A 25,376-nucleotide genomic window follows, 5' to 3' on the forward strand; every position below is an offset into this window, starting at 1 on the left:
AACAAACTTTTAGTTGTAAAGCATTATCATTCTCAATCGAATTAATTACATTTCATAAAGCCATTAATTAACTAGGACAATCCTTTGTTAAAAGATAAATTTAATTATTTCTTAACTATAAATAGAAGTTAAGTTAAGGAATGTATTATTTGTAAAGTAGTTCTAAACGATAGAGTGCAGCATCTAATTTCGGGTACGATATTTTTGGTACTCGGTATTATCGCAACCTCCTTGGGGTAGTTTGGTGCATTTCACGGATGAAAAAGAATAATATTTGTATAGTAAACATTTAATTAAACACTAATTTACTTTTCAATTACATATATATTCTTAAAAAAAAAGTCAATAAAGCTAGATACAAGTGGAGTTTTGTTTTTCTTGTGTTGGAAATTTCGTAGCCATTGCTTTGATGTTTCGAAGCCTCTAGCAATATTGCAAAAAAATAAATAAATAAATAAAAAATACTGTATTTCCGCAAAAATTGCACGTTTGTTTCTTCTACTGTAGGAAAGTCTCAGAAGCATAAATTTTAAAATAGAGTTCCAGATAAAAATCATAATTTTTCTAGAAAAAATTGGACAAAAAAGAAAAAGAAAAAAAAGGGGGGCAACATTAGAACTGAATATTTGTCATGTACATGGTTGCCTTAATAATTGTTATGCATCTGATTACAAGAATTAGGTGTATTCTGAAACTTTGGTGATTTTTACTGCGGTGGTTGCAATAATACATAAGTACCGATATTTAGTACTTGACTGATTTTCGTGCAGAAATATAGGCTGAATTTTAATTTTCTAAGAACTCCTATAAAAAGGAATTGATGGTCTCAATGCAGAAGAACAGATATATAAGTTCCAGAATTAGAGAGATTTTATGAATAATAGTGTAACTGAAATTGGCTTACTCTACTTCAACAAACTAAGTGGATCTCTAAGTAAAATCATATGAACTTACCAGGTTTTTTAGAAAATAATGGATAATACAACATTGTTTTACTGTTTTAACATTTCAAATACTAGCAAAAGTAAAAATTACTTACGACTGATGATGAAAAGTGATCATTACTAAAATAAATAAAAATTTGCTAATTGTAAATACTGCAGTATATCCTCGTATTTAGAATGCTTGCAAAACACTCAATGAGAATTTACTCTTACCAACAGTTATAATCATGATCTAGCTACAGAATATATGACTTCAAGTTACTACAGCAGAAAAAAATACATTCTAGAAGTTTCTGCCAATGAAACATTCATGCATTCTTCACTGCAGATAGCTAATGCTAAGCAAATAGCTGCAGATAGCTAAGCAGATAATGACTAATTTCAATAGTTTCTCCCACTGTTTTAAAAATTCAGCTAAGTGAATTTCAAAAACTATTAAGCTAGAAACTACCTGAAAAACTGTCAGAAGCCATTCTAAAATTGCAAAGAATTATAAGGAATCGGAAAGATCAACTACAACACAGAATATCATGCTGGCATGCAGTGCTAATAAACATAGTGTTGAAGAAATGCCAGTATGTGCATGCTTGTTTTCAATCTACATTATATATTTTTCAAAACTGTTCTTATTAAAAGAGAGAGAGAGTTGAAATATTTTACATACAAATTATATGCCTGGATGCCATTGTTACACATATTGCTAATTAAGGGAAAATAAACATCTTAACATGAAATATTTTTTATAATTAAAGGCCTGATTCGCTCATTTGTGATGCAATTCATTTGGAAAATTTATAGCCCTGCAAAATGTATAGTAATATCTTACACAACATTATTATTATTTTGATTTTAGTGAACTTCAAATAATTGGGATAAGTGCTTAAGTGAAATAAGATTTTATAGCAACAATTACTTACAACTGATGATATTTTGTTATTGTTGTGGTTGATCTCGCTTGCAAACCCACAAATTTTATTGCAGCAAGGAGTGCAACCTATCATTGGCATGAGCCTTGAGCACCATACAGGTAAAAATACAACTTCACCCAATTCCATCCTAGTTCTGAAGGATAGCACTATGAGGGACAAGTCTAAGGATTTCCCAAGCCTCTTCCCTTATCAAACCACAAGAGGAAACTTTCGATTACCTGTATATTAGTCCTGACACAGTTCAGACACTATACATTTACAAACATCTAAGCCTTCTCCAGGATTTGAAACCAGACCCACCAGTATCAATGCCACTAACTACTCTACTGTTTGCAGCTGATGACATTTTACATACTTTCTTCAGCTTCCCATATATATATATATATATATATATATGTTCTTCTGTCTTGAAAAGCTTTCTCTCCAGCGTTTTTATGAAAATCTTCACAAATATGTTCTATACGTACTTCTGCAGAAGTCTGAGCTTGATTGTAAAAGGATTATCCAAGCAATTTCATGAAAAGAAACATATCTTATCTCCATCAAAATACCCATACAAGTAGGAATACTGGTTTTGAGAAAAATATAACACTGCACGAAACCAAATGTATTTCCTCTAAATGGGATTTAACATAATCATCACAGCTGAAATTATTTTGAATTTACCATCTGTATAGCCACTTCTAAAACACATATTATTAAAAAAGACAGAATGCAATGATTTAGCAAATTTTATTTATGAAGTTAATTAATAACCAGTTTCATTAAATTAACTATTTTTTCAATAAACTTGAAAAATGAACAGTTTATTCATAATTACATTTCATTATTTTAAAGTCATTGATTACACAAGCAAGTCTTTTTTTTTCACATATTTTTAGCAAAACAAAAATTTACCTTAAGCGTAACTATTCGTGAGCGTTCATCTCGTATAACAGGGCTTGAATGGCAATAATCACTAGTTATTATTTCCACAGGAAAGTGCTCATGGTAATCTTCATCTGTTTCTAATCCTCTTGGCCACTCAGTGCAGAATTCTAAATAAGGAGAAGAAATACAGCTGTAATAATTGCATACATAACAATACATAAGATGAAAATGAAACAATTATGTAAACTAAGTTTCAGCTGAGGCTAAACGTAAGATGATTGGTAAAAAAAGAACTAAAACACCATCTGTCTTTTCTACATCTACAATACATTTTGATAATGCAATCAAATGATAGCATATTGTTTCTAAAGTGTTAATTTCATTACTAGTACTTAATAGAGAGTTGTTAAACAGAGGAGAAAAAAAACATCTCTACTACCCATCTTACACTCTTATTCTAACAGCTATAACAAAATTTTCCTTTTACAATTTCTAGGTTTCTTATATCATTCCTGCCACAGTATATTAGCAAGTTTTCATTTTGTTTACTTGCAATTTTCAGTGTTTTCAGAAGTTTATATCTTCAATATTCAAGTTCAGACACTTTAGTATTCAAACAATGCTTCCAATTTTTAAGTGTCCAATTAAATCACTTAAGAGCCAGTTCTGACACAATAAAGATGGATGATATTTTATGCAAACTGCACATTTTTTTCCCTCTCAGTTTTCTATGGGATATACTTATAGATAGTTAGATGTGACATATGGATTTGAAATATAGATCTAGTGGTTTAAAAAAATACCAGATGTATTAGAGCAAAACGCTCTTTTTCTCCAGAAAGATTTATGATTTCTAACCACAACAATCAGAAAATAAGACACAAAAACAAATCATTCACAGAGAATAAATCAAAAGAATGAAAGAATTACATATTTAAAAGAGATTACATTATAACTAAAAGGTTATTGTCCTACCTAATTAGCCTAGTAATTCATTGACATTAAACTGAACTGAATGAGTCAGATTATTGGCGCAAAACCCAAGATGATTTTGACGTGCCAAATGAGAGATAGTAGGATCTAATTTGATGACCTCAAAACAAATTATTAATAAATAGAACAAGAATGAAGACAAATGTTCCAAATCCAGAGGATGAAGTCATATAAAAACAAGGTAAAAGCACACAAGTGTTAAACATTAAAATACAATACACAATCTTCACATGAAATTAAATTAGGTAATAAATGCCAGTTTCTTTTAAATAATCACATTAATTACAATTGACCACCTTTCCAATTAAATGGTTGAGAGGTAAGTCTCAGCTTTTAAAATATTTTTGAAAAAGATTATTAAAACCTGGATATTCAATTAAAATATGACCAACAGATAGACAAACTTTAAATTTAAACAAATATGCTTGCTCATTCTCAGCTTTCAGAAGGTAGTTATGTGTCACTCTAGTCCAACCAATCCTGAGATCAGCCAACAAGAACTTCCTGTAAAACTATATTTACAGGCACCCCTTGGCGAAACTTGGCGATTTTTGGCGGTACATGGATATCAAGTTTGTGCAATTCTTTGACTTGTTATTCTGGCTTGTGTAGTGGCGATTTTTGTTCTAAAAATCGCAGCCACAGAATGCCAAAATAACAACACAAAGAATTGCACAAACTCAGTACCCATGTAAACATACATCTATTATCATTTAAAAAAAAATCCCAAAATTCCACAAACTTGGCCTTGTGCACTCCTATGACTATCCATGTACACATCGACCTATTTTCACTTAAAAAAATCAGAGAATTACACAAACTAGGTGTTGCACACTCCCTTGACTTTGTCCATGTACACATAGAAATATATTCAGTTAAAAAGTCAAAGGAGCAGCCAACAAAAAATATATAATCTCAATAAATTACATTTTAAATCAAACAATGAAATAACATAATAAAGGAAATTGAACTTTGCACTACACAAAGGAAACATCCACTTACCTTATTTACGAATTAACCCGTCTTCAGTCAAACAAAATTCCTTAACAGCATCCAAAAACTTCCTAAAATTATCTGAACTAGAATCTGTATACTGGCGTCACCACATAAATTCACAAAATAAGAGTCAAAAATATCCTCCGCAGTGCCATATCATCTGACCATACGCATTTCCTTCCTACAAACAGGACACTTAATAATGGCTACCAAGTAAACCTTCATTTACACACAAGTCAGGTCTTCCTTTTTCCCCTTTCTTTCCAAATCTTACAGAAACTTTAAATTAATCTTACCACATTCAGCCATTTTACCGTCTAAACCAGAAAACAAGCAATGTACATACATCCTAACCAACACACATGACAAGCCCTTACAAATTCACCGCAACCATTCAACTGATTACGTCCTAATAGGGTTTCTATAACATTCAACTACTCAGGCTACCATAAATAAACCACCTCTTGGCGATAAATGAAACAACAGCTTGGCAATAAATGAAATAACTTTGCGATAATACAAGGGGTACCCTTCTCTCTACTCTAACCGAACTTCCTCCTTATGATTTCTATTAAAATCCTAATGCTCAATTCTAGGCTTTACACTTCTTCTCAACTTTCTGTAAAGCTGAACGTCCCAAAGTTGCTGCCATTTCTTTCGGATCTTTTCTTTGATGACATAAAAGATATCTCTAAAAGGGATGAGGCGACTGGACACTTCAACAGCAGATTTCGGCGTGATATCTGCCAGCTCATTTCCCTTTATTCCTGCATGTCCGGGAACCCAGCAGTGAGTCGTTAAGGTTATATGTATGTATCTTGAGAACATCTACTATTACAGCATTCTGAGTGTCAGAAAAAGCTTCTAATGCTTTCAGTGCACTATACGAGTCAGTATACAATATGAACTTCTTGTGGTAGAGCTTTGAGATGTACACAAGACCATAATATATTGCAGTTAGTTCAGATGTAAAGACGTCTTGCAAATGTCTACCCTCTATGTGATCTTCAATTACAAATGCCATCCTATTATGTACATTTAACTTGAATTCATTCTGTGTATACTGGAAGATAACTGCTATATTTATGCATGTGCTCAATAAAGAGTTGTCTGTAAATGATGTCGTTAGTACTTGCCTTCACATGATGGTCGAAAACATCAAGAAGCTGGATCTGTGCATTTTCTCCAAGTGGGATTTCAAAATTCTGCACTGCTTAGAGGCACATATCAGAGAGAGAGATTTCCTCAATGACAGGGTGAATTCTTAAAGGAAAGGTAGGTACACAGGATGGACGTGTTTCAAATAAAGTGTTACATACATTATCAAGTAAGCACAGCTTATTAGGATGTTCAGGTTGCGATAAAATATTAAAATACTGCAAAAGGGACAACTGCTCACGCCTCAGATGAAGTGATGGTTTGTTACAGTCAATGTTAAAAAATTCTCACTAAATTTGTTATCTCAAGAACTATTTATTACTTGGAAATAACTATCTATATCTTTTTAGTTATTTATGACTCTACAATAATTAAATAATTCCTTTACTCATACTTGCAAATGATGAAAACAAAAGTTACACTAACTCTCTAAAAAGAACAACAACATAGTATGTTGCCATTCTCTGAAACATAAACTGTTACAAAACATAGATAATAATAATATGAATAGATAATGAAAAAAATCTATAGAGTAAGAAAACGAATACATCTGCTTGAAGCTCATGCAATATTACTCAGAAGCTGCAGTTAGAAAAAAAATATAAACAAAAATATTAGAGTCAAAATATTGTTCATCCTCCCACCTTGCAATATGAAATTCGGGATTGAGTATTGCAAAATAATAAAAAATTAAACATTGTTCTCACAAGTCCAGTCGATGAGGAACTCTAATTGTCCTTCCTGATTTGGTTATCGTGGGCAATTTTAAATGGGTATGGATTATTCTATTTGTTTCTACAGGTACATCATCAATTGGAGTTTGCTCTACCAAAATATTTTCACATGGTTGACTTCCGCTGAATTTCAATGGAAGTTCCACAGCAGTCGATAACTCCAAAGGATAAAGATTTTGTACAGCTTCTCCATTTTGCACTTTAATTCTGGCTCATCGACTTTCACCGTCGGTACCTGGATATAATTGTATGATTTTACCAAGAGGCCAATTTAATCTCCTTTTGTCATCGCTTCCAATTAAGACAATGTCTCCGTCTTTTAATTTACAACTTCTAGAGAATTTTTTGCTTGTTGTTTTTAAAATGGATGACACAACTCTTCTTCCTGCTAATATCCAAAATCTTTCTCCCAAGGAATTTAGGACATAAGAAACTCCAACATGTCCTTTCAACTTATGTTCTTCCATTATTAAACTTCTTATAAAAGGATGATCACTTGGCAAAATAGCAGGAGTTCTGAGCTCAGATGTATCTTCTCTTTGAAATATCGCTGTTTTAGTTCTGATGATACCACAATCAATGAATGGATTAAGACTTAAAAATCTGTTTATCTTCTATTCCATTAAAGGACTCATTTTGTATTAAACGAATCAAGACATTCTCAGCTTCATTTAACTCAGATACAGTAAGTTCATCCTTTTTCTTGTTTTGATGTTTACAGTTGTAAACAAAACGACACATCCACGCTACCAGTTTGATTGTCTTACGATAACTTGAGAATCTAGTAGCACCTATTTCACTAGCATTAAGATTTATAAAGGACGAAATAATTCTTTTCTTTTTCTCAAGAGCTATTTTTTCTTCATCAGCACTAAAATCTTCTTTTGGCCATTTTTCTGGTGATAAATATAGCCATTTAGGGCCTTCCCACCATCTGGATTTAATTAAATAAGAAGCAGAGCATCCTCTACTGGGCAAATCAGCAGGATTCAGTGATCCTGGTACGTGCCTCCAAGATTCAATAGAAGTCAGTCGCTTTATTTCATTAATTCTGTTGTGAACAAATACGTCCCATTCTTCATTTCTCTGTATCCAAGCTAGCACAGTAGATGAATCTGTCCAAAAATAAATATCATCAGTTTGAAATTCAGGTATGCTGGATGCTAAACGTGTACATATTGTAGCTCCAAGTTCCAATCGAGCTATTGTTGTCTTTTTCTTTCCACTGGGTGCAACTCTCGCTTTAGCTTGCACCAAATGAACTTGAACCAAATCTCTTGTTTGTACTCGAACAAAGGCCACAGCTGAATATGCAAGTTTACTCGCATCACTGAAGAAATGAAGTGAGATATTTTCAATCTCACGATCACAGTTTAACCATCTTGGTATTCTCATTCTTTCCAGACACTGCAAATCATTCAACCATTTACAAAATTGTGATTTTTAATTTGAATCAACTTCTTGGTTCCAAGATAACTTAACTTCCCATAGATGCTGAAGTAAAAGTTTCGGCACAAGAGTTACAGGGCAAGCTATTCCTAAAGGGTCGAATATTTTGTGTGTAGTATCTAAAATCTCTCTTTTAGACAAAATTTCTGGTAGATTGTAGGTGATGTTAGTAATATTAAGTCAAAGGTAATCTCCACATTGTTCCCAAATCATTCCTAATACATTTATGGTACTAGAGGAATTATCTTGTTGGGTCACTTTATTCCCAACCACATAATTCTAGCTTTCTTGTAGCTAAAGTATCTGAAGCAACTTGTATGAATTGTTGCAATTCTAAATCATTTTTCACACTCGCTAAACAATTATCTACATAAAAACTCTTCTTCAATTGCTCAATAATATCCACTTTATACTTTGAGTTTCCATTTAGTTGTTTCAAAGTGGATTCTAGAAGATGGTGAATTACAGAAACTAGCAAGAAAGGGCTGCTTGTAACTCCAAATACTACCCTACAATGCCTGTAATACTTCAGTTTTCCATCAGTTCTATACCATAAGAATCTTAGGTAGTCTTTATCCTTAGGGTTGAGACTTATTTGTAAGAATGCTTTTCGTATATCTGCAGAAACTCCTATTCTGTTCATTCGGAATCTACGAAGAATTGAAGGAATCAGTTTGATAAGGTTCTGACCTTTTTCTAGACAATCACTGAGACTAGGGAATCCTTTTTGTTTGGCCGAGGCATCAAACACTAGCCTGATTTGTGTAGTACTGTTTTCTTTTACTACGTGTCGATGTGGTAGATAATGGCATGTTACATCAATTTCGCTTTTTGGTACTTCTTCTATGATGCCTTCTTGTTCCCATTCACTAAAAACTTCTCCATAAGCATCATAACGTTTCTCAGCTTTTAGTCGTTTTACTGTAGAAGCTAATCTCTTTACAGCTAAGTCATAGTTATCTTTTAACGGTAGATGGTTATCAAGCCATGGCAAGCTGACTTGAAAACGTCTCTTTTCGTTCACCTTTACAGTAGACAAGAAATGATCTCTTGCTTCTTCTTGAAGTTCCAGTTTACTTTTCTTCTCTGATGGATCTAGAATTCCAAGTGAATCTAGAGACCATAGATCGAATATCAATATTTCCTTATTCAACATGGATGTGACGAGCAGTGTGGAATTGTCCGAGATCTCACGTATACCATTTTCCCCAAAGAGTCTAACCAAGTTTTGTTTCTATAGCAGCAAGGCCTGGAGTAAGCAATTTAAATCCTCCGGTCATCAACTTGCCTGCAATGTCAGTGCCAATAAGTATTTCTATTGGTCCATTACTATCGTCGCATACGGAAATATTGTTCTCTTTAAGCTCTCGAATCCACTCGCCATTAACAACTGGTGGTATACTTCCACAAATAATATCTTGGATAAGAGCTTTGAAGTTACAATGATAAGTTCCATCCATTTTAGACAAGAACACTGTAAAAACATCATGGTTTATGACATCAGTACATGACCCACCAAATAAAGAATGGCTCAATCTTTCTTTACATGTATTCTCAAATTTCATTTCATCTGCAGTGCTTTTTAAAATATAAGATCTTTGTGAAGCTGAATCGATAATAGCACGGGCCTGGCGCTTTCTATCTCACCATTTCAATGTAACCGTTAAAGTTTGCAAAAACACATTTGTTGTTCTCTCCCAATTGGCGAGGGTTTCATATCGTTCAGGTACTGCATCCATATTTTCATCCTTATTCATGCTAACAAGAGCTGGAGATTTTGATTCAGCTTGGATATTTCTACATAAAAGTATGTGGTGTTTCTTCCCACAAATCACACACGATATTCGTTTTTTACATTTAGCTATTACATGTTTTCTGTCTAAACATAAAAAGCAACTGCGACTATTTATAACTGCTTTTTGCCTTTCCTCAGACATTATCTTTCTTGCTTTAAAACAATCACCAGATGCATGATTTCCAGCACAAAAAATACATCCAGTTGAATTTTGTTCAGATGTTACTATTAGAGTAGAAGCAGAAGGCGTTTTGGAATATTCTCCACAGTTTTTGAAACCAAAGTGTTTAGCATTCCCACGCTTAGGTGTCTGATATTTAGTAAAGCACTGAGTAGCTATAGATACTCTCTCTTCACCTTCAATTTCATCGAGCAAAAATGAAAGCAAACCATCTAAATCCATGCGATGTGTTGACGCATTTTTCTCTTTTTGCTTACTACTTTCAGATTCTCTCTGACTGCGATTAATAACTCGGAATCTTTGCCATGCTCTTAATGTATCATCCAGCAATGACGATTCGACTAGAGGATATAACATCGCCGCATATTTATCTCTAGCAACACCCAGAACTTCTAACGATCTAAGTTTCGATTCTAAGTTATAATAGAGTTTTCGTAATGAAAATTTCTGCTGAGAGTTTTTTAATAACACTAACGAAAGTAGATCTCTAACATAGACTTCTATAAGAAGGTCTTCTTTCCCAAAACGCGATTGCAGTTGTTCTAAAGCTTTACTATAACTTTCGCCACCAGGCGGAAAGCTTTTGATTAACTCTTCAGCAGATGACCCTTTTTCCATAGACTGCAATAAATATGCAAATTTATCATGATAATCTAAATTGGGATCATAATCGATCTTTTTAAACGGGCCTCAAAATCCTAACCAGCTTTTAATATTCCCATCAAAAACCGGAAGTTTAAGCTTAGGATAACATATAGTAGTAGCATTTTGAGTTAAGCTTTCATTAACAACAGAATCGTTTTCCTTTTCAGCTAGAAGCGAAACTAATTTGCTTTCTACCATTCTCCACTTATCAATATAGCATTCTGACTCATCAAACTCATTATTTATCAGAGTTTCATCTTTTTCAATTTTAATCAATTCTTCTCAATAAGTCTGTTCTATTTCAATCATGGGTTTCGCTTTGTCCTCAACTAATTTAAGTTTCGAAATTTTTCCGTCTAAAGATAAATCATTTTCATTCTTCTCAAAATCATTTTAAGCTTTTGTAAACAATCTCCTAAATTGAGATCGTTTGCACTTCAAAACATCCATTATAAATAAACGAAAGAATTCTACTTACGATAACAGTCCAGTCAGCGGACGCCAAATGTTAAAAAATTCTCACCAAATTTGTTACCTCAAGAACTATTTATTACTCGGAAATAACTATCTATATCTCTTTAGTTATTTATGACTCTACAATAATTAAATAATTCCTTTACTCATACTCTCAAATGATGAAAACAAAAGTTACACTAACTCTTTAAAAAGAAGAACAACATAGTGCGTTGCTATTCTCTGAAACATAAACTGTTACAAAACATAGATAATAATAATAATATGAATAGATAATGAATAAAAAAATCTATAGAGTAAGAAAACGTATACATCTGCTTGAAGCTCATGCAATATTACTCAGAAGCTGCAGTTAGAAAAAAAAATATAAACAAAAATATTAGAGTCAAAATATTGTTCAGTCAACATACAGGCTCTGGACGGGAGATGTCCTGAAAGCAACAGAACAAATCTGCAGAGCTTGATGGTGAACAGGATATAGCTTTAACAACACTGAAGATCGAGGGCATCTGTAAACAACTGAGCCATAGTCCAGTCTAGAGCAGACAAGCGCTCTGTAAATGCGAAGCACAGAGCAATGCTCTGCACACCAAGAGGTTTTTGCCAAGACTTGTGTATAATACTTGATAAAATATAAATTGACTTGACTTGATAAAATAGACTTGATAAAATATTTAGTGTTTTCAAACACTTCTTTCTCAGGTTTAAGACATGAGAAAGGAAAGTCAATTTTCGGTTGAACAAATCACTCCTAAAAATTTTACTTCAGGTGCAACTAGAACAATTGTACCATTCAGATATAATTCAGGCTCAGGATGGAGACCTCGCTTCCTGTGCATATACAAAGTTTTCTGTTTCGAAAATGTAGTCTGACCATTCTTGGATCTTATTTAAAGTGATCTGCAATTGCCTCTCTACGTATCTCATGCTGTTTCCTCGACAGCTAATCTGTAGATCGTCAACACATAAAGATCCCAAGATGGTGGGAGGAAGTTCTTTTAATACAGAGTTTATTTTTAAGATGAAAAGGCGCACAGCCTTCAGGCACACCCTCTTCCTGTTAAAAAAAACTCAGACAAAACAGAGCCAATCCTTACTTGAAAAGTTCTAGTGTTCAAGAAATTCTGAATGAAAATTGGTAAGTTGCCGTGCAAGCCACTGTCATGAAGATCCCGAAGTATATCGTATCTCCATGCCTTATCATAAGCTTTCTCATAGTGAGACAAGGTGATTTCTTCTTAAAGCTTTTAATATGGATGTCTCTAAAAGGAGCATATTATCTATGATTGTTCTCCCCCTTTCAAAAACCACTTTGATAAGGTGATATAATATTCTTTTCCAAGAAGTAGACTAGGCGGCTGTTTACCATTTTTTCAAACAGCTTGCATACACAACTCGTAAGGGCAACTGGTCATAGCTGGTGGGATTCCTTGGATCTTTTCCTGGCTTAGTAATAGGAATCACAACAGCTCTCCTACATGCACTGATAAAAGTTCACTCCTTCCACACACTATTGTAAAGTGTGAGAAGGGCAGTCAGTGACTTATAAGATAGATGCTTCAGCATTTCATAATTCACGCCATCAAGATGCGGAGAAGACAAGAAAGCTCCAAGCATAGTAAAATCTCTATTATAAGGCTCAGAGCTGGAAGAGTTGAATGCGATGGGATTTCTTTCAGAGCGCTGCTTGATAGAGAGAAATGCAGGTGAATAGTATCTGCTAGAAGAAACAGCAGCAAATGTCTCACCAATAGTATTAAAATGTCTTCTATGGAGCTAATCACTCGGCCATTTCCAAAAAGGAAAGTGAGTGGTCTTTATATATTCCGCATGCTTTTCTAACTTTTTCCCAAACCCGCTTACTAAGCGTAGAGGATATTATTGATGACACATATGAAATCCAGGAATCCCTCTGGCTCTGTCTTCTTACTTTTCGTGCATTTGCTTTGGCTCTTTGGATGTATTTATTTATCACAAAAGGAGACATCTTTTACAGCTCGCCAGGACTAAAGACAACAAGGAAATAGGGACTATTGTTAGCATTATTTGCTTCTGTACATACGTTTTTAGCAGATTTTTCAGAAGAATTAGTGCATGTGAACCAGGAGACTTAAGCTGAACTGATGAATTTAGTTTTGAATATATATTCTGTCAAGGCAGTACATAATTATAAAATTTCTCCAGTATATATTAGGCAATGTACTTAAAATCCCTTATAATTTTTCCACATTTACTTTCACATTCCTTCCATTTAATCATATGTAAAAGTAAAAGAAATTTATAAATGTTGTAAAATAACATTCCAGCATTCATATTCATTCTTTCTAACAATTTTTTGCAAAATTTCAAGGATTCTTATATTCTCTCACATTATGTCAACTAGGCTCGCCATATCTGCTGTTGGAAAAACATTAAGGTTGGACAAGAAATATAAACAAATACGTATATTGTAATATTAACTCAAACTGCTGATTTAGACTAAAAATATTAACTTGCTTATCTAATCACTTCCAAAGGACACAACATGAAACTGTGTTAGACATTAAAATATATTTCATTTTGAAAGGAAAGAGGAATAATCTTCTTCTTCTTCTTCAATGGCCAGACAGCCCAGGATGGATCCTTGCCTTCCTCAGAATTGAATTCCAAGCTCTTCTATCCCTGGCCATGGACATCCAATTGGTTATTTTTAAAATTCTTAAGTCTGTTTCCAAACAGTCGAGCCACCTAAGTTCAGGTCTCCTCTTTTTCGGGTGCCAAATGGTCTGGCCGAGAAGATCTTTTTAGTTACTCGATTTCCATCCATTCTGCACAGGTGTCCTGCCCATTTAATTCTCTGAATCCTTATATATTTTACTATATCTATTTCTTTAAAGCATTTTAAAGTTCATAGTTAGTTCTTCTTCTCCAGATATTGTTACATTTTATGCCACCAAAAATACTTCTCAAAATTTTTCTTTCAAAGACAGAAATAATACAGAGGAACAATCAGTTTAATAATATTCTACTCAAATAAAAGATTAAACAAAATAAATAATAAATTTGAATAAAACATTCTAGAAAATGACAGGCAATTACTCTTACCTTACTAACTCATATGCTAAATTAATTCAGAAATATAAACACGAAATTTCTAAATTAAAAACTTTTTATCTACTACATAAATATTTAAAAAATAAATTTGGTTTAAAAATGCTAAGTAACACATTGCTTACTTCTACAGACAAATAATATTTTAAAAATTTCTACACTAGTAGAAGTGGAAAACTGAATATTAAGGAAAAAAACCTACGTTTAATAGCTGCACAATGCCGCTTTATGGCAGGTGGAGTCAAATGAAGAAAATTTGGGATTTTCATCAACTCAGCATTTGCATATTTTCCCGGGGGAGCTCTTTTTTGATCATACCCTTGATATACAGGTAATGGGACGACAGATGGTCGAAATGTCTGTGGCGCTGGCCAAACACTGGGCCAGTCTTGATCTATTTTCATTCTTTTTTCTCGAGGTGGAGCTACCTATTAAATTTCACAAGAAATATATGTTAAATCACATTCTCATTGGGGAAGGGAAACATGCCATTTGGAAGAAAAACTTGAAAAAGGAAAATCAAGCTTACCCGAATGAGACGCTGATTATATCATTTGAAATGTCACTAGAATTTATTCAATGAGTTCAAAGCCAAAATCTGATGAAACAGAAAGAGGTTGAAATGTTGCCTGGATATAGTATTGCTTTCTCTAGCAACAGAGCTGCATGCATGCTTTAGCACTTTTGATACACTATGTAAAAGATGTGTTTCTTGTGTATTGGCCAGCACCTGCTGATACATCACAAAACTATCATCTAACTTCTGATTTCTGCAAGCATTTAACAACCATCTACTAGAAAGCATCTACTAGAAAGATGAGATTGTATTTCTGTTTCCGGTGTTGTTGATGTTCTCTCTCTTTCTTTAATGGGGTGGGGATGGCTTCTATTTTATTGCAACCTCAACTGCAAATCAATTAGAGATATATATATTTGCAATGTGCAATATGTACAGTGCAAACTTTTGGGGGGTAATTCTTTCCCTCCAGAAAGTTCTTGCACAGAAGTCTGTTCGTCTTGTGTTAATTTTTAGGGCATTTTCATTATGAGTTCACTTGATTTGAGGAGAAATAAAGCAGAAGCAACCATTATAGCATGGTAACAGCTATTTCACCTAAACGTGAACTTCTTTCTCACCTAAACTTCTTTCTGTAGGTGGGCTCTTGATCAAGGAATATTCACATAAGAAGTTTTCTTTTTTTACAATCAACAAAATAGCTGTTGTCTACCTGAACAGTTAAATGAATGGAGTTATTAAGCTACACTGTTGGGAAAGAGGCATCCATACTTTTACAACATATATTTAAGAGCTACAATAGATAAGCTGTTGCAAGACATAATTTGGAACTGTTATAAATAGAATCTATTTCTTTTTCCCCCCAGCACGATGCAAATATATACTCAGTCTTCCTTGAATGTAGCGGTCAGTATTCAGCGACAGTTTGAGTACATAAAATATTATTTATATATATGGAATGTAAGACATGCTGAGCACATAACTCAGGGTTGCAACTCAAACAGGAGAATGAAATTCCCTGACTTTTCCAGATGTGTTTTAAGAAAATTCCAGTCTATCTGCGTAGTGCGCGTTGGCTATGCTGAGACGTAAATTAATTATGGTACCATTCAAAAACACAAAAATTTGGCAATACCATATGACTTATTCCCAAAGCATTACTATTATAACTATAATAGAAATTGTTTTCTCCACTGAAGATTGAGATTAGAATCTGCCCAATCTGGGTTTTAAAATGTCTTTTTTTTTTTTCCAAATATTTTACAGCTAAATGAAAGAAAGAAATCTATTTAATGATATTTTTAAATAAATTCAGGTATTTTATATTTATTTAGCAGCATGCATAAGAAGAAAATATGCATTAAATTTCGTGATGGTATTGCTAGAATTAGTTCCAGGAGTAAGCCAGAGAAAATTGCCTGAAATTTCAAAGTAATATTAACTAACAATAAATAAATTTAGAAGGAAGAAGAAAAAATAAATGATACGAATTACATTACCAAAATGAATGATATTTTGGCGAATATTAAACTATATTAAACAGTTAGCCTAGATGACTGATTACTATTTTTTTATTTTACTGCAAAATGACAAATAGGCATTTATTGAAAAGAAAAAAGAGTTTAAAAGATTTTCTGATAAAATCCCACTATATGGTACAGCCTTGCCACAATTTTGAAAATTGTCGCCAACACACCAAAATGACTCGCTTATTGCTCATCATAAATGTATAGTTTACTGCATATCATAAATTTGCCAAATCCCATCTATACTGTGTACTAGGATTAAACTTATTTTGTTTTATACGAGAATGGGAAGGTATTTTCTTTCGTTCAACATGCACTGTACATGCGCATGCAAATCTCTCGATTCTCAAGATTATTAGTAACCAAATTTGTTGGAAACTTGCTTTGCCCTTTCTAAAAGACAATTTGATTGGAGCTGAGAAAATTGGCTCTATGCCAGCTGCCCGAATAATGCTTATGTGATAGATAATTCATCAAGAAAGCGATTGCTTCCAACATTGGCGTAAAAATAACTTTTTTGGGACATCGCCGTATGAAATTTCCAGATTTTGAATAAAATACTTTAATTCACTGACTTTTCTAGTCAATTTTTGAATTCCCTAAGCTTACCATCTGGTTTTCCAGGTAGCGTGGAAACCCTGATAACTGTAAACAACTCATAATATTATACTGCACATGTAATATTTAACATACTGGAAATACACAGCTTACAAATTACTTACAATATTACATATACCTGTTTACAATACAATTTGCAATATATTACAAATAACATTACATTTGCAAATAATTCTAAGTGCAGCTTTGTAGAAAACTTGTGAAAAAGCATTCATGAGGCAAAACAGTGTGTAACCAAAATAATAATGTGACAACATATGCTGCTGTCAAAATTTATTTATGTGGCAACTCAGGTACGCAAGAATCACATCTCTTTCAGCCAGCAATAATGCCAAAGCTACATGGGTGTTAAATTTGTGCAATTTTGATTACTTTTAAGCAGAAAGATATTGCTCATAAATGGGGAGAATAAGAGCATAGAAAGGGAGGATTTCTTGAAAAAGGTAAATGTTTTATCACCGATGTTGTGTGCTTTTTTAATTTTAATGATCAACACTTCTTGTAGAGAATTTGTAGTATGCCATCATTTTTAAAATGGATGTTGCCTTTCAAACATTAGCTTGGTGAAAAATTAGTAGCCAAGAACTTTGTGAATGCTCTCCAAAGTCAGCAATGAATTTGTGACTTTGACCTTGGAGTAGGTGTTCAGATAATTAGAAAATACCAAGAATTTTTCCCAGAATGAATACCACGTGTTAAGGCTGGATTAACTTTTTGTTTGATTACACGTATTATTCACAATTACGTATTAATAAGTTTGACACATGATGTAAAACTTTAGAAAGAAGAGAAACAGCCAGATTTTTTTAAATAAAAACCAGTTTGAATTTTATTTAAAAAGGCCTGCCTTTTTCCAGTCCTACTTATGATATTACCTTTCAGCAATCATTCCATCATATTCTAAATGCAGCATTAGTTTCTACTGAAGATATTGCATTTTTACTTGGAAATAATTAAAGAAAGGCTGGAAGAACGTTATAAAGTTTAAAATGTTGGCGATTACAATATAGACAGCACTGGTACACTAACATTTTCCAAATCATGAAATACACTTCATATTCTTCAAAGGACTCTAAAACTGAAAGGCAGAAATGTCAAAAGTTCTTAAAATTTTTATGTATTAGAAAATTTTATTGCAAACTCTTAATGAAAAGATCTTGTACTAAATAATTCTTTGTGAAATTTCAATGAATAAACAAAGTATTGTACAACTTCAAAGTTATCTTTTGTTTATTAAAGTAACTAAATGTTTAAATTTGTATTATCAATTTACTTTTCTTAATGAAAACTTCATCTATGTCTTTCAATATAAATATATGATTTGAATTATACCTGAATGTGGTTTTCATTCATTTTTACTAAATAATGTTAAAACAAAAGCGATCATGTTAAACAATGATTACGCCTACATCATAATCACTGAACAGGAATGCAGCCAGCCCTTGAACTTTACATTCACCAGATTCATTTTACAGTAAGTAAAGAATCTCCTACTATTAACACTATAGTAGTTTGACACCTGACCACTGTGCCTAAAATTTATGGGAGGTTTTTATAAAACTTGCAGAAATAAATATCTAACATAGAAACAATGAATCAAGATACTGGACATGTCAAAACACTGTTATATATTAAACATATTCTATATTTTTTAATCTCTTATTATAGTTACTCCAGAAAACACTGCATATTACTGCCATTTAATTAATATTTTAAAGCTTTATAAATGTTTTACATGTGCAATTCATATATAGCAGATAATGTAAAAAAAGCTTTTGATTTTCAGATGAACTTTTGAAATGTGGCAAACATCTATGTAAATTACCTGTGCATCTCTAAAAAAAGATTTTTTTTCAGCACCTTTCCTTTTTCCTTTAACGTCTGGATATAATTCCAAAACTCTGAACTCATCTGAAATTTAAAAAAAAAAAAAAAAAAAAAAATGCTGTGAAAATTGAAAATTTTTGTTCCATCATAATACCAATCATAGTACAGACAAATGGCATAATTTATCGTGCACAGCAGCTAAAGATCTAGGAAAATTTTTCTCTCATCATTTTGCTGTGGGCAGGTGAGTGGCGTAGCTAGAGCTTTTGCCGCTCGGGGTGGTTCCCTAAACTTACTGCCCCTCTTGATATACAAACAAATTACTAAAAAATGTAAAAATGACATGTAGGGAAATAAATTTACATTTATTTTTGAAGAAAATTTAATTCCAACAGTTTAAAATTATAGCATCATTTTGCTTGTTTTTTTTGGGGGGGGGGGGAGGGTCAAAACTCTTGAAACAATGTAGAAGTCTACTTGATTGTTCCAGTATCTGTAATGTAGGTAGACAGGAATAAAGATTTTTTAAATGCATAAACAATAATAGTTCTTAAATACTTCTTAAGCACAAAATAAACATTCATTATTATAAAATACTTTCTAAATGACCTTTAATTAGAAAATTTTCCTCACAACCAGCAGTGTTTACAGAAATTGTGGAAAATGTTTGTAACAATATTGCAATATTAGGTACTTTACTCTAGAGCAGTGGTTCTTAACTGGGGGTGGGGGAATGTATTTTTGGGGGTGCGGGAGAAGCCCTTACCTAACCATAAAAGTTATTAAATATCATTTATTAAAGTTCTTATAATAAAATATTTGAAATCTGCAATAGTGTCCCCAATATTGAAGCTCATAAAAATTGGTAGCACCTAGCTCACTTATCGGCAAAAGACACAGGAAAGAGCCGGTGCCGATGGGCGTATACACTACGCTACAAAAAGGCATTAAACGCTACAAACGAACGCGAACAGGCAGCTAGGTGACGGAGAAAAGAAAAAAACTTTGTGGGAATACAAGCGGAGAACGTTATCCCAGCTTGCGCATGCGCTGAGTTCAATATGTGCTACTCCAATGGAATCTACGGATTCACAGATTTGTATCTGCATCTACTGCGCCTGTGTTAGGTTGAGTCAACTATGGTGTCTGCGACATGTGTATTGTGTATTCTGACGTGTCCAGAAACCTCTTGAGACTAATACATTCTTAATTGCCCTTTCAAGCCGAATAGGATTCAGTGATATTACAAATGTAAGAACATCATATATATTATATTACATTATTTCTAAATAATTAAATCGATTATAGTGAACCCCACTATGTCAAAAAAACGACAATGGAACGATAAGTATACCGGTTATAGATTTACCTGCACAACCGAAAAAGATGGCACGCAACGACCGCAATGCATCTTGTGTTCCAAGATATTTTCAAACAGCAATCTCAAACCATCAAAGTTATTACAGCATTTCAACAATCTGCATGGTGGCGAAAAAGCACATAGCATGAACAGCTTGAAGTTAAAGAAGGCTCGGTTTGATACCAGTGGAACTATCCTAAAATTGTGAGGACCAGCAATTTAAAAACCTTTATTAGAAGCGTCATATCAAGTGGCATATTTATGTGAAAAAAAAAAAAAAGAAACCTCACACGATCGCTGAAGAGTTGATTAAACCTTCTGCTTTAATTATTGCTAAAACAGTTTTAGATTCGGAAGCACATAAAAAAAATCCAACAGATTCCATTATCGAATGATATTATACGATCATAAATACAAGATCTCAGTGAAGATATTTTAATGCAAGTAATTGAAGACATAAAAATCAGTCCACTAAAAATAAGCATGCAACTGGATGAGTCAACTGATGTTGATAATTGTAGCCAACTTTTCGTATTTGTCAGGTATGTGAAGGAAAAAGAGGTGATAGAAGAATTTCTATTTTGTGAGCCACTGGAGGTGAATACGAGAGGAATTGATGTTTTCAATTGCATCAAAGATTTTTTACTAAATATCAATTACCAATGAATGTGATTGGCTCAATATGTACTGATGGAGCCAAAGCAATGTTAGGCAAAAATTCAGGATTTTTTTTCATATACGAAAAGAGAATTACCGGAAGTTATAATAACGCATTGCATGTTGCATCATCATGCACTTGCGTCGAAAGCATTGCCAGAAAGTTTAAAACAACATCTAACTACAGCAGTAAATGTAGTAAAATACATCCGAGGGCGAGCACTTAATCATCGCATTTTTCGTGCATTTTGCGAAGAAATCCTTGCTGATCATACCGTGCTTCTATATTACACCGAAATACGATGGTTATCTAAGGGTCGCATGCTTAACAGAGTTTTTGAATTGCGTGAGGAAATTATTCAATTACTGACTAGTCAAAACTGTTATTTAGTAAAAGATTTTGAGAGTAATGATGCAATGCTGAGGCTGGCCTACTTAGCAGACATATTTAGCCATTTAAATGAACTGAATCTATCAATACAAGGATTTGGTATCTAGTAACATCTAGTGAAAAATTATCTTCATTTATCACAAAATTAGAAATTTGGATACGTCGAGTAGAAAAGGGGAATTTTGCAAACTTTCCCTTGCTTGATTCTGTTATTGCGAAAAATGAAAAGAATACAATTATACACGACATTGTAATATATTTGAGATGATTGAGCGAATCATTCAATGGATACTTTTCTACCGTAGGACCTACCAGCGGCCGAGCGGTAAAGCCGCTGACCACTGGTAGCTCGGTTCGAATCCCGCGAACGAGCTGGCTGCATGGGTGTTTTCGTGGTTTTCGCCATGTGTAACGTGTATACGAGCCAGTTTCCCTTTGAAAGTTCTCCACGAAAGCATCCCTCTCCTTAGGCAGATAGCCCTAGTGTGCTTTGCCATGATTAAAATACACCAAACATATACCACCTTTTCTACCGGAAATATTACCAAAACTCAGAGATGGATACTGGATCCATTTCTATTTGACTTAAATTTGATGGATGATAGTGATCTGAAAAAAGATCAACTTATTGAAATGTGAGCAAGTGAACATGTTCAAATGGAATTCGAACAATTAGAATTGCAACAATTCTGGTGTTCACAGTTACAACGTTATCCAGAGTTGGCGAACGGAGCACTGCAGTTACTCTTACCCTTTGCTACCACCTACTTGTGCGAAATGGGATTTTCATCGCTTTTGCATATAAAAACTAAAGCGAGAAATCACTTAAATGCAAGTGATGACTTAAGCGTATGTCTTTCAAAAAATGAACCTCGCTTCGCCAATATAATAATGAACAAACAACAATAGACTAGTCATTAATAAAAATATTGTTTTGTATTTATATAAAATATACAGTGTTTTTCAATACACAATAAGTTTCACAAAAAATGTATTTTTCTAGACTAAAAAAATTAAAACACATTTTTCAATGGGGTGCGGAGATATATTTTCAGATTCTTGCGACTCGCTAGAAAGGTTAAGAAACACGGCTCTAGAGACTGGCATTTAGAACAAACTACAAAAAATTAAAAAGGACGCCCCCTTCCACACAATATGAGAAACTGCTCAGCTAGCAATAGGCTGAGTGAATGGCAGACAAAATTAATTTGCTATGAACTATTGTTATGATACACAAACAAAAAAGTGTAAGGCACAAAATACCTGAAATTATGACAAATATGCATTACTTATGAAACGGTATACAAAATTATAAATTATGATATTAAGATATCCGGCCTTTTTTTTGATGTATTTACAAGTGTATGGGATTTAAGAAATCCAATGAATTTAAGCTGTTAATAAGACTGACTCGATATACATTAGTTATTTCTAGAAAAATTTTTATGACATATTTTTTGCGTGATCTTATATATTAATAGTTCCAAGGAATTATTGCATGCCTCTATAGATGGTATAAGCAGATATCCTATTCAGCTGGGAACTGAAAGATCTGTGGTTTTAATAACAGCAAAAGCCCACTGCTTTCTCACATTATGGATTATAAGGTACTTTCTCCTTCCTTTCTGCACGCCTTCATTATGTAATGGTTAGCACACTCGGCATGTATTTGAGAGGTCCAAGTTCGAGTGCTAGTGAGGACATTGCTCATTTTTCATGTTTCCAGCATCAACATAACCTAATGTCTCTACAAGATGACAAAAAATATAACTTCACGGTAGCACCTGAACTAAAATGCGAGTCAAAATTGGTTGAATACAGCTAATTGCTTTCTCCCATCACCCTTTAAATAAGGAAACTGTAAAGAATTATTAAATTCCCCTATGCAATGCTCTTGTGATGTAAAAGGTTAGTATATTCAACTGGCAACGGGAAGATCTGCGGTTCAAGTCAAGACCAGGAGCTTGTTGAATTTTTCTGTTTGAATTATGTAGTATCAGATAAATATATTTACTTAAAACTACATTTTTATGATTATTCATTTACGTGACAACTTATATTTTTGAACAAGCTTTATAAAATTATCAGTAGGAGAATGAAAATATGAAATTATCACTGCCTTATATTACTCACTCAACTTTCAAAATAAAAATATTAGTTAACCAATAATTAATTGCAAAATTCTACTACATTTCTCTATGACTATGCAAATAAACAGAAAGGCATCAATATATAAATTCACATATCACTTGCACATATGATTATCAAATCATGTTACGCAAAAATGCAATTATCAGTATTTCTGTAAAACAAGATAAATGCATAACCAGCATTTTATCATTTTGACATACTAAAACGTTATACAGTACGAAGTCCAAAATCCGGACTCATCGGGACTTCACCAATTCCGGATTTGGGATATTTCCGGATATTAGATCATCAATTTAAATCTAGTAAGATGGCATGTAGAAATTATAAAATAAAAAATTTGAAATCGTGATTTATGAAATAATGAAGTATTTATAATCTAAAGGGTATCAAAATTTACAAAAAAAGAGCTTAATATTTATTTGTTTACCTTATTAAATATTTCTTTCAATGTAAGTTGTTGAAGTTGCTTTTTTTTTTTTTTTCTAATACTTTTTCTTTAATTATGTACACAGACATAATCTCTTGTTTAGTTACATTGTTGAAGTCCTGAAATTCCTGTTTTGAGAATTCCGATTAACTTGTCAATCGAAATTTTCTTGTTCTCAGCAACTTCTCTGTCACTTTCTTCACTATCGGTAGTGCTATTTTCAGGATGTAGAACCATACTACAGATTTCGCCATTCATTAATTGATTGACGATTGAGAAAGCATTGTTATCACAATAAAAGGCTTCTTTTATATCATCTTTATTTATTACCGCTCCTCCAGATTTCTTTACAAAATCCGTTAATTGAAAAATTTCACCTTTGTTTTGCGATATCCGAAAACCTTTAAAATTAGCGGCTATCATTATATCAAATTTAGCTATCCTTCACTATACATATTTGGCTATGCATCATGAGCTTGACGACTAACCACAACTTATTCCATTAAATTTTATCTTGCTTCTATCGTGCACTGAAACAATTAAGCCTGAATTAGTTATTTATTATACTTATGTCTATTTCTTGCACATGCTTAAGGCTTATCAGAGTTCTGAATAAATAAATTCCCACATAAATTTTAGGCCATATTCTCACATATACATATACCTTATTGAGGGCCGGCGCTAGCTATCTTACCACCTGATACAGTCTCTGTGGGTCCTAAATTCTGCGACTCGGTACGGCGATATGAACTCTGGCACTGGTTCTGGGTTTATGTGAATAACAAATCAGTTATTCTTAACTCAAATAGCCCTAAATGTAATCTTTGGGTCTATGAGTATCATCAACAAAATCTATTTTTAGCATATGGAAAGAAATTTTTGGTAAATTTTTCCTCGTCAACATTTTTTAGCGCATTTAACTTAAATCTGTTATCATCGCAAAGCGTAAAGTCAACATAAAAGGTTACCACAGTCCTTTATTATTCAATTACTAACATAAAAAAATTGTTTAAGCATCGCTACATGAGTCATTGCTCAAGTTGTCAAGTTTTGATAAACATGCGGTGATGAAAGGAAAATATAATAAATAATAATTCGCCAGGTTGGCATTAGATCAATGATGAATCTATGTGGAATGTTTTGGTTTGAGATGTGTGCCAAACAGATACGCAGCAACAGGGCCAAATTACTGACCATACAAATTTATGCTGAAATAATTATTTCTTCAATAACAAGGTATTTTATTTGGTGTCAGAGTGAAATTAAGAATCAGGACTCTCCAGATGTTTTATTATGTGCAGAGGGGGGGGGAGAATTAAATGCGCATGCGTAAAGCCTAATAGAAAAACGGTGGTGGTGGTTTTGAGGTCCGGATTTTAGATCATTCCAGATAATGGACGCCTGGATTTCAGACTTCATACTGTATGTGTGCATGTCTGTACATATGTATATATATATATAACAGTATAAAAATAATGATTTGTATACTATAAACAGTTAATTCTTATATATATATGTATATATATACATATATTTCAGTTTGCAGCTAATCAATTATTATGTTTTAACACTAATATATTAAAAAATACTATTTCATGAAGAAACCCTCAGTTTTATAATACACTCAAAAGTCGTTAATTCGGA

General features: G+C 33.1%; 1 protein-coding gene across 1 annotated transcript in view; it reads right to left on the minus strand.

The window, feature by feature from the left end:
- The window catches only part of mRpS35 (mitochondrial ribosomal protein S35), a 49,682-nt gene that overhangs the window by 11,263 nt on the left and 13,043 nt on the right, over positions 1-25,376 (minus strand). The window contains exons 2-4 of the mRNA XM_035357243.2: positions 18,745-18,830; positions 14,461-14,686; positions 2,771-2,910 (exon numbers count right to left, since the gene is read on the minus strand). Of these exons, the coding sequence (XP_035213134.1) occupies positions 2,771-2,910; positions 14,461-14,686; positions 18,745-18,830 (452 nt within the window). The remainder of the gene's footprint in view (positions 1-2,770; positions 2,911-14,460; positions 14,687-18,744; positions 18,831-25,376) is intronic.

This window comes from Stegodyphus dumicola, chromosome X2 (genome assembly GCF_044657685.1).
Source record: "Stegodyphus dumicola isolate Sdum_Otavi_A_Nest chromosome X2, ASM4465768v1".
Classification (NCBI taxonomy): Eukaryota; Metazoa; Arthropoda; class Arachnida; order Araneae; family Eresidae; genus Stegodyphus; species Stegodyphus dumicola.